The 11,293-nt window shown below is 40.0% G+C and overlaps 1 protein-coding gene across 1 annotated transcript; it reads right to left on the bottom strand.

Annotated features, from left to right (window-relative positions):
- Positions 1 to 72: 72 nt before the first annotated feature.
- On the bottom strand, positions 73 to 7,069 carry ccdc12 (coiled-coil domain containing 12). Its single transcript, XM_018740700.2, has 7 exons — positions 6,947 to 7,069; positions 4,794 to 4,870; positions 1,925 to 2,004; positions 1,663 to 1,724; positions 1,504 to 1,538; positions 1,240 to 1,316; positions 73 to 446 (listed from the first exon to the last, which is right to left on the bottom strand). The coding sequence occupies exons 1-7, from the start codon at positions 7,028 to 7,030 to the stop codon at positions 367 to 369; spliced, it is 495 nt and encodes a 164-aa protein (XP_018596216.2). The 5' UTR covers positions 7,031 to 7,069; the 3' UTR covers positions 73 to 366.
- Between the last annotated feature and the right edge of the window lie 4,224 nt (positions 7,070 to 11,293).

The raw sequence follows: 11,293 nt of genomic DNA, 5'->3' as shown, positions 1-11,293 counted from the left end.
TTTTCTTTTAATTGAAAAATATATACAAAATCAGATATAAAAACAGAGTAACCACCATTGAAACCTGCTTGAAGGCTGTTACAGGAGTTGGATAATGTTGAATATATCAGACTTGACCCTCTTAAAAAAACAAGAGCGTCAATCACCACACTGACCGAAAGCTTGTACTCAGTACATGAACACTTCCAACAGACAGGGCCTTATGCAGAAGCAGGCCATGACATTGAAGGTCTCCTCCAGTGATGCCATAAACCCTCTGAAGAAATTCTGGGATCCTCATTCCTCCAGAAAAGAGTGAATCCAGGAGCAACAGATCTGGTCCATGTTTGCAGCACTGGAGTCTGGACCTTTGCTGGACTCCAGGACTCAGTCTGAATCACCCTCTCCCTCCTTCACCGCTGCTACAGCCCCAGCCAACTCCACTTCACTGCCCTTCAGACGCTCACCTGGCAAGTAGAACACCGTTGCTCTAGCACACATCTAATGAACATTGATGTAACTAAATTATATCATTACTATAAAAAAAAAAATACTGCAGATTAGCCTATTTAGGGACAACCCAGAAACTGGACAGCAAATAAAATGAATTCATGCCTAAACTGATGAATTTCACAATGTGTCAGATTTTAATTTAAAAACCTTATTACTCTCATAATGGGCATATTACTCATCAAAATGTAATATTTTTTTCCACAGTGATTGAAGGAAATGACTAATTATACCTCAGCCTCTCTGCAACCAATACCCAAACTAGTGGACAGTGACATGAGGGAGAAAAGCACTGGAAGGATATTTTCAGCACAAAATTCATAGGAAGGAATAAACATGCCTACACAAATTAAATCAATATTTGGGGAAATCCAGACAATCAAATTGAAGCAGCTTCCCAAACCTAAAATTAGTTTTTTTCTTTTTTTTGCTCTCTGGGGAAATGCCCTTGCGAAAGGGAATCCCAGTCCTTGACAAGAGATATGGATATAGGCCAGGAATCACATCATCCGTCATTAGGAGGTTTTAAATCCCTTCGGTCTTTGTTATCCACAGAGCAATTAGCCTGAAAACATGCAACCCAATTTAATCACAAGACACTCATTCCCTTAATTTACACAGGAACTGTACCAAACAACTACTTCAAAACATACAACCGTGCTGGCTATGTATGGTTTTGAACCCATCTTAAAAGAACAGGTTGTTTGGAGAGCATATCCTGACCCTCGGGTTGCCCCCACCCAGACTTACGGATGAGCTCCGCGATCGCCCTCTGTGTTCTCTTCTGCAGCTTCTCCAGCTTCTTAGCTACATCCCTCTTTAAATCCCTTCACATGGCAAAGAGAGATTTGATCCAGTGTTTTTCTAACACAAATTCAACAAAGCAGCAGATAGTTTCAAACCTAAATCACATCCAAACTTTATCTTGAATTTGAGGCTTTTTGCCATAAAGCAAAGGGGCAGACTAGAAAACTGGTATAATGAGATATATTAAGAAATAAATGATGTACTTACCAGTCCGGTTTCCTGGGAGCCAAGTTGACCAAATCCTGTAAGACATCCAAAAACAGGAAGTGGTTTGCATTACTCACATTAAAAGTTCATCTTTCAGTACATGGAGAATGTGGTCTCACTGAGTTTAAACAACATGGAGGTCACAGTCATGCCACTCACCACTTCCTTAATGACTGGCTCAGGGTTTGCTGCTTCTAATTGCTCCTTCACCTTCTCCTCCACTTAAAGACCACAGAAAAAATGGAAGTCAGGCATAAAGCTTCTTTAAAATATATTATAGACAAACTTGCTAACACAAACATACACGTGTGTGCATGAAGGTGGCATTCACTGTATTGTAACTTCTGAATCACATGGCTTACACAAAAATACAACATAAATTTACGTGTCTGATAACATGAAACCAGTCAGGTTCCCTTACCTGAGGCAGGTTTAGCTTTGGGCACCTGCCTCTGCTTTAGCTCCTCATCCTCTGGGGTATAGTTCCGTAGCTTCAGTTCTCTGTAAATGTAGAGACATATGAACATCTAATTTGCTGAAGAAAAAAAATTACAAGATGGACAACAGGTGATTCAACACATAGCGATAACAGCAGTATTGAGGAATACAAAATTCTGTGCATGGAGTACCGAAACGAACCAGCAGGAGGTAACGCATACCAGGGTATTGCTAGGGCTGACATGCTGCAGGTGGTGTAGCCAACTGCTATGTTTACTCTGGAACTGTCACAAGGAGAAATGATTGCCTTAAAAAAATGCTTTATAGAAACTCTGTTACTATGATCCACCTGTTGACCACCTTCATAGAGGATAACAACTGACAGCTGAGACTGATTTAAATGCTCTACGAATAGCTGAAAGGTTTAAAAATAAACATAGAAGCAAGAAAAGTCTATCCACATGTTCTGTGAAAATATTTCAGTGAAGGTACAGAATGCCAAAGTTGTTGAAGAGAGAGGGTTTTCGCTCTCCTCATGTCATTACCATGCAAAAGGGAAAATTCCCATCTTGAGAGGAGGAAACCTTGAAGATGATTCATAGCACACATCTCACTCAGAAATGAGGATTAAAAAATAAATACTATTCCAAAAAAGACAGTGTAGACATTATGATATGACCTGGGAAATGTGGAACAGCCCAAGATTTTAACCTTGTCTTAACAAAAAGTGCACACAGGTCTCAAACACAGCTTAACCTCTACCAGAGCAGTTGGTAGACATTCCAAAAATAAATCCACATAGTGCAATTTTTGCTGAAACAAACCAAGAAACTGAATCACAGCATTTTTTTTTTTTCTACACACAAAAGCTAAAAGCAACAGGAAATTCTGAAATCGAGGGCTGCAGTCTTTATTTATAGCTTTCAATAGAAGTGATGCAGAGTTCACGTGAATTCTGATTGTTCTGCTTTTGTTTACTTGCCTGAAACAGCTTAGGGTCTTAACTGATACTTTGATGGGCCATTTAATAAATAAATAAAAAAATAAATCCATAAATACAACTGCCTCCAATACCAAACCACCTATTCTTTCACTCGAGGGCAGTACTGATGGCCGTAATGTGCTTGGGGTTTTTTTTTTTTTTTTTAAACATCAACAAAAATGTAATGTCATGTAAAAGTTATGGCCTACATGACCATTAACAAATCTGCTCCCTAATACCTACAAGAACTGCACTCTCTACGCCAACCAGAACGCTACACACTTCCACCTCTGGCCCCTTCATGGGTCGCACGCATAAGAGGTCCAAAATCAAAAGGCCAGGGGTTCTCGGTTCTGGCTCCGGCTCCAATGGGGTGGAATCATCTCACTCAGAACTGCTGAATCCCACTTGGTGCTCAAGAAGGGTCTCAAAAAATCCATTTCAGACTCACTTCCTCATACATTTATTCATTTAGCTGATGCTTTTCTCCAAAGCGACTTAGAATGTTGAGGTATTTACAATTATTTACTCATTTATACAGATGGGTAATTTTACTGGAGCCATTAAGGATAAGTACCTTGCTCAAGGGCACTACAGCCGGAGGTGAGATTCAAACCTGCAACCTTTGGGTCGAAAGACAGAGGCTCTAACCACTACACTACCAGCTGTCCCCACAATCCTCCCAATCGACTTCTTAAATTTACATTATTTCCTTTGTGATACTGTATCCATACACACATACACACATTTCAGAACCGCTTGTCCCATACGGGGTCACGGGGAACCGGAGCCTAACCCGGCAACTCAGGGCGTAAGGCTGGAGGGGGAGGGGACACACCCAGGACGGGACGCCAGTCTGTCGCAAGGCACCCCAAGCGGGACTCGAACCCCAGACCTACCGGAGAGCAGGACTGTGGTCCAACCCACTGCGCCACCGCACCCCCTATGTATCCATACACATACTTTTATATTTCCTATGAAATGTATACGTTACTGCTCGTGCAATGCTATGGTTAGTACCAAATTTAATTTTTTTTTTTTTTTTAAAAACTCTCGACCATTTGTATGTGCAGCAGTGTATGCCAGTTTTAACAGTGGGATCAGACAGCCTGACTTTGAGAATCACGTTTCTATCAATGTTTTTCCATCTGTCTCATCTTTTTACTGAGTTGTATGTCGCTTTGGAAAAAGTGTCTGCTAAATGAATAAACGTAAATGAAAACAATGCCAAGTGCAATTCCCATTGCAGGAACAGAAACACAACACCTCTGTGGCATTACTGACACATGGTTCTGACTACTTCAGCAGGTACAAACAGTTGACACTGACAGGTTCCATGTGCAGTAGTCACACTAAGCCTTCTAGGGAACATCATTCATGGTGATGAAAAACTGCCCAAGATCCATCATCAGTAGTATCCTTTTACATGTTAAACACCGGACTCAATGCCAAATATCTTAGCAGTTAAAATGATATGGGACACACTGATTAAACTGTTCAGATTCCTTTAGCCAGTTCCTACTGATAATATGATACTATTAGTTCTGTGTATGAGGTATTTATTTAGTAATATGGAAAAAGGAAAAATGCCAGCCCTTGGCTCTGAGTTAGCAACATTACAAAACAACTGATTTTACCTTCAGATGCTACTTAACAAAAATAATTCACAATAGCATGAAATGCATTTAATAGCCTTTTTAGTAACCCTTAGCTGTAATCCATTATTATGCAGTGATTGAGTGATGAAGTCTTGGCCACAAAGCCAAGACTATCAGTCTCTCAGTGTTGGATTCTTCAATTTCCCTGTATTTATTTATTTATTTTTATTTTTTTTTTTACTTAAGTGAGTGCAAACGGGTCATCAGCCCACCTGTGTCTCTCCTCCACATACTCCTCCTCTCTCAGCATCCTCTTCTTGTCTGGCTCCTCATCCTCTGGACTGCTACCCTGGTAACGTAGAGGATCCAGTAAAAATGGAGTTAAAATCTCAAATGAGCGCATGGAAATTTCACTTCTCTATGAAACAGCTAACAAGAAAGGGAACTAGGGAAAAATATGGTTTCTACTATGGGGCACTTGACGGTTTTTTTAAACGCCCATAGGTGTTTGTGGCAACAGTTCTCACTCTAAATTCACAAGAAACTGCGAGTGATCGTTCAAACCTTTTTTTACTGTGCATAACTATTTTGCCTCTTAGAAACCAAAAATAACCTTCAGGTAACTGCTGGAATTTTGTTGCTCTCCTTTGAACAATACCCATCAGAATGGTATGCCCTTTTTCAGTTCAATACTACTACATGACAGACAGGCCGACAGTAATAGCAGCTCCAATTCGAACCACATCAGAATAACAGCGTATGAAACCTATCAAAGCTTCTCCTACTCCATCTAAAGGCATACAGTTTAAGATGGCATACGATTCCTCTTGCTTAAAGTGTTGCTATTACTGTGATTTATTATTTTGCCTACAGCACCTGTGACCACTCAAACAACGGGGGGCTCACAATGGCACAAAAGATTTGGCTGCACTTGCTAGTACCAGAGAGAAGAAAAAAACAGCAATGACAGTATGATAAACTATGATGATGAGTGCTTGAACAGGAAAGGATTTTTCCTGACATGTAACCAGTAAACACTGTTAAATATCTACTCTTCAAAAGTAGAGAAAATAACAAAATTTCAGCATTGGTTACATTTCTTTGCTGTCTTGCTGGCAGATAGAAAGCAAGCTTCATTACAGGGGCTGTCACTGATCCCATAATACATTCTGAACATGAAAAATTAAGTTCAGCTTCATGCCAAAAACCCTTCAGCAGTTCCAAGCACTGAAAAGACAAGCTAGATGAAAGATGGTATTTAATATAAACAGGACATTCTCATTTATCATTGACCGTATTTCACATTTCACCAGTCCTCAGAGTAGCAAGCTTAACAAACAAACAACAATCTGTAAAAGCAAGGAGGAACTGCTCCATCGAAATTCAGACCTGTAGAACAAGCTGAACAGATGGAACGGGAAATGATTCACAGAGGAGAAGCCAAAACAACCTACAGAACCCACTCGGCTTTCCAGTACTACCATCGTTCATAATGGCAACGTGCAGCACTGCTGTTGCACAACAACCGGCGTGCGTGCGTGAGTGTGTGTGCGCGACAGTGTTAATGATTTGTAAACAGGTTGCATTTGGTGGGTAAAAACAGCTGCCAAGGTCAGAAAAAGGTTAAAGGAACCAAACAAGGCTTCAGTGATATCAGAAAAGCAATCCCAGTAAAGGGTTGAGGCAAGAGCTCTGACTGCAACCCAGCCCTGCTCTTTCCTGGTGAGATTTCCGCTCCACCTGCCAGAACAATACAAAAAACATGGCTGTTCTTCAAACGCGCCACAGTAACAAAGTAACCAGGCACTTCAGGAATGTCAACAGCTGTTTATAAATCTTAGAAACCCCCTCACCCACATCCCACACCACCCAATGTATTCTGTATTATAAAACAGCACTTCTAACCCCATAGCTAAGCAGCAGAGCAGGGAAACTACTGCCTTTCTGTTCACTTACAACCATTGACAGGTTAGGAGGATGGAAAGACACACACACACACACACACACACACACACACACACACACTTGAAAAAGTTAAAAAAAAAAAAAAAAATTCCAGTACTGTTTAGATGGTTGTTTAATAATTAAGTTCCTGTGCTGTGCAATACATTGTATTATACAACTGACACTACAAAAACCAAGCTCAAACTGGGCAGCAAGTCTTGGGGTCTTAGGGCTGTCATCTCTGGAGATCTGAAGTTTGAATTCCCACTCCTACTGCAGTGTAGTACCCTTATGGTACTAACTCCCGAAAATTAATCAAATGCTTAACAAACCTTAGCTAGCTACTAGCTTAGCTAACGCGGGCTGCCACACACACAGTCAGTCAGCACAGCAGGCCGTGAACTTCACCTCCTGCCGGAGTTTCTTTCCGACGGCTGAAATGTGTTCCTAAATTAATGTGAAACATTAATATGAAACTCACGTGAAGCTGTTTGTTTCGAAGAGCCTTCAGCCTCTCCTTCCTCTTCAGCGCCTGCTCCTGCATGGAGCCCACGGTCGATTCCATCTCCTTGCTTTCACTTTGGCGCCGCGCTACAGGCCCAACTAAGCGATACAAGCAACGATGCAGGCAGAAAGACGATCGCCGAGCACATCGATGCGGACCCCCCTGGGAGCATTTGTTACGTTACCGTAACAAAAGGCCGAGAAATTTTAGAATTATATTGAATCACAAAAAGAATACTGTCAGAACCTTTCTGTTAGGGATAGTTAAACATGAAATTTTCACTTTTCCTTTTACCAGTCCTCTTTATTCCCTGAACCAGGTTGTTTTCTAAGATCATGCTTTTTTTAGTTTCCATCCCAATGTCTTGTACTTTTTCATGCTATTGTTATTTTTATTAACTATAACACCATCAAGAAGTCCAATATGTTAGCTGAAAAAAACAATATAGGGTTTGATTGACCTACTGTAGTAAGCTAAATACAGCCAGCAAGATAAGGCCAGTTTTTTCAAATAAACAGTAGTCACTGGAACTACATTTGAAATAATATCATTAGCTATTACTAAAAAGTAGAAAATATAAGACTATGTAATCTGGGCTACATAGTTAAAATGAGATTTTTAGAAAATATAACACTTACATTGACTGTTTTGTCAACCAATACATTCTGTGCTGTTGAGAATTTCAGCTTGATGAATACCTTATTTCTGTGTACCCTTAAAACACATTTTATAAAATCTTGAGTATTTGGGATAATTGCATAACAATTTTCAACCTTTCAATAAAGAAGACAGTGCTGAGCATCCACAAAATTTCTGCCACTTTCAGCAAATAACTCCAGTTGAACACCTGAAGATGCAAATAGAGATACTGTATATACACAAAAAAATCTGAAAAAAACACACACAATCACACACACGCACTCTCGTGCTCCTAGTCATGAATATAAGGACAGAAATAGGAGAACAGAGGTCCACAGAGCTCTTGGCTCAGCCTGGTGTGGAATGTAGGCCGTTGCTATGACAATACAACTGCCAGGAGGTCCATTCTGCACATCCTCCTCTTGACCAGCACACAAAAAAACACAGAATTAAGTCAGCGATGGGCCAACACAAACTCTTATGACACATGAAAGTGTAACACGCCCCACAGATTAGAGATTGTCTACATCTTATAAATTACTATTTATTCATTTAGCTAATGCTTTATTATAAAGCAACTTACAATGTTGGTTTTTTTATACTAGAGATTTAAAATTATTTGCCCAGTCATGCAGGTGGTTAATTTTGTATTATCAGTTCAGGAAAAGTACCTTCCTCAAGGGTAACATAGCAAGAGTAGGGGTTTGAACCTAGGGTTTTCAACTACAAAGTGAAATCTTACATCACTGTGCTACCTGCTGTCTCCAAAAACTCCACTAAAAAACATAGCTGAAAATACAGCTTTTTCAGGTAATTAGTCTGATTTGTTTGTTAATCCAAAATCACTTTTTCCACTAAGTCACAGTTAATAAAATCTTAATAATACAAACTTTCCTCAATTTATTCGCTGGTTATTTTCTGCATAAGCCTCGGAAAAACCTGCAGTGCTGCTTATTAAAAAGAAAATAAAAGTATATCTAAAGTTCTTTCAAAAAGCACCTAAAAGTCTTTCAAGACTTCTGGAAGAACGTTCTATGGATGATGAATCAAAAGCAGAAATTTTGGGAAACAAAATATAAAACCAAAATGTCATATTTGGTTTTCTTCAGAGTAAAAACCTCCAACCAACAGTAAAACATGGTGGTGACAGTGTGATAGTCTGGGGATGTTTTACTGTCATAGTACTTGGGTGCATTCATTGAAAGAACCACGAATTCCTCTTTGTATCACCGAATTGTAAAAGAGTATTTCAGACCATTAGTCTTGAAATGCAGCTGGGTCATGCAGCAAGACAATGATCCTAAATATATATGCAAGTCAATACAAAAACAGATTTAAAAAATGTAATGCTGGCCAATTCATCCAAAAAACATGTGCAATGTTCCTCACTTTCCTAGCCATCAAGAGACAGGAGCTGTAAAAACTATGGAAGCAAGTTGAACCAAGTTGTAATAACTGTACAGGGCAAGCTCTCTCTCAGGTGACTAACTAAATACGATCATCTTGGAAAATCTTACAGAAATTATTATTAAGCCACTATTTCCTTCAGAAGTAAAAGCAGTATAAGTAATAATAAGTATAAGTATAACTTAGCAGTGGTGTTCACAATCACTTGCTCAATACCCAAAAACTGTCACCTTCTCATGGTGTCGCTGGAACTGAACAATGAGGTAATGAAACAGTGCGAATGTGAGACTAGAGCTGCAGCCAGTGAACTTTCATATATTTTTTCATCTTTCATATATTTTTTATATTCTTTCATCCTGAGCAGCTGCATCACTGCCTGGTTCGGAAAATGCAGCATTTTGGATGACATGACCCTGCAGTGGCGGATAGTGAGGACAGCTGAGAAGATCATCGGGGTCTCTCTTCCCTCCATCACAGACATTTACACCACATGCTGCGTCCGCAAAGCCACCAGCATTGCAGACGACCCCACGCACCCGTCACACAAACTCTTCGCCCTCCTGCCATCTGGAAAAAGGTACCGAAGCATTCGGGCCCATACAGCCAGACTGTGTAACAGTTTCTTCTCCCAAGCCATCAGACTCCTCTACACCCAAGGACTGAACTGACACCAACCCACACACACATACACATGTATGCATGCATGCATGCATGTATACACACACACACACACACACACACACTCTCTCTCTCTCTCTCTCTCTCTCTCTCTCTCTCTCTCTCTCTCTCTCTCTCTCTCTCTCTCTCTCTCTCCAATGAACACCATTCCATTCCCTTTGTAATTTTTTTGCAATTATGTTTACATTTTACAGCATTTATTATTGTATTGTAATATACTGTTTTTTATTGTCTATAATATATTATAATAAATTTTTTATATGTAGCACCATGGTCTTGGAGGAACGTTGTTTCACTTCACTGTATACTGTACCAGCTGGTTGAAATGACAATAAAGCCACTTTGACTTTTGACTTTGACTCATCTGTACTGTACCTACATTTGTGTCCATGTTTTTTAACACGAGTATAAATGTTTATTGTTTGTGTTTTTTTTCTTCTCCCATTTAAGAACAATATGCCATTGGTAGTGAAACAGACTATATGTCCTGTTCCGGTGATGTGGGGTGGGATTGTTGTTGCTCTGTTCAGTGTAATACAGGTAATTTCAGGGAGGGCACTGAAACTAAAATCCTCCTGCTTGGCTAAGACCCTGATCTCTACAGTCTATAGATCATTGCTCATATGACAGGACACTGCTGGAGACTTTTGTATCAGAAAAACTGTTGGTTTTTCAGGTGTCACATGGCCCCTTCAAACATCGAGACATCCATTTGTCTTTTCTCTATGTAGATGCATTGGTTCCAAATGTGTCTTATAAATGAAAATCAGTTTTCTAACTGTGCAAAAAAAAAACAAGTAATTACTCTTCAGAATGGAGCTGCTTGTCAACTGCAGGTGACTTATGTGAAGAAGCATCACAGTGACAATTACTTACGCAAGATTCCTGCTGGGAAGCTGTCTCCTCTCTCCTTCTTAGCTGGAGCAGCAATCATTAGTATCAGAAGCTGTTGTTCTTTCAAGCTCTAATGCACCCCAGCTCAACATAATGCGCCGATACTTGTTAATGAAGAAAAACATAAACAGGTATTATAAAACTTGTTTATGTACCATTTTGTTATGAGTCCCCTCAATGAAACAGTTGAAAGGATTGGAACCCTTTTATCTGTAACCCCCATGTATATAAAAGTCATACTATCCTAATACTCCTACTATTTTCAATATTTACTGTATTTGCCTTGATAATTACACACACACACACCGTCCGAAACCGCTTGTCCCATACGGGTTCATGGCGAACCGGAGCCTAACCTGGCAACACAGAGCGTAAGACTGGAGGAGCAGGGGACACACCCAGGACGGGACGCCAGTCCGTCGCAAGGCACCCCAAGTGGGACTCGAACCCCAGACCCACCAGAGAGCAAGACCTGGTCCAACCCACTTCACCACCGCACCTCCCACTTTTGATAATTACTGTCAAACAAATATTTTTACACATCTGATTCTTGAGTTAATTATTCTTTGCCTGCCTTAAGTGTCCAGTAAGCTCTGCATTGTTTCGATTAAAACAGATCTTTGTTTAGAAAAAAGTAAAATACACATTTTTCCAGTTACCCATCATCATCTTTGCACTTTTATAACTGATATGGCCTGCTGGTGA

The sequence above is a fragment of the Scleropages formosus genome, chromosome 18 (genome assembly GCF_900964775.1).
Source record: "Scleropages formosus chromosome 18, fSclFor1.1, whole genome shotgun sequence".
Taxonomy (NCBI): Eukaryota; Metazoa; Chordata; class Actinopteri; order Osteoglossiformes; family Osteoglossidae; genus Scleropages; species Scleropages formosus.
This window is presented reverse-complemented; position numbering and strand designations above follow the sequence as displayed.

Bases quoted from the DNA above. Each gene is read 5' to 3' on its own strand.
- ccdc12 (XM_018740700.2), bottom strand. From the start codon at position 7,030: ATGGAATCGACCGTGGGCTCCATGCAGGAGCAGGCGCTGAAGAGGAAG. The intron at 1,539-1,662 runs GTGAGTGGCATG...GATGTCTTACAG, and splicing joins AGCCAGTCATTAAGGAAGTG to GATTTGGTCAACTTGGCTCC. The intron at 1,317-1,503 runs GTAAGTACATCA...TGCCATGTGAAG, and splicing joins GCTCCCAGGAAACCGGACTG to GGATTTAAAGAGGGATGTAG.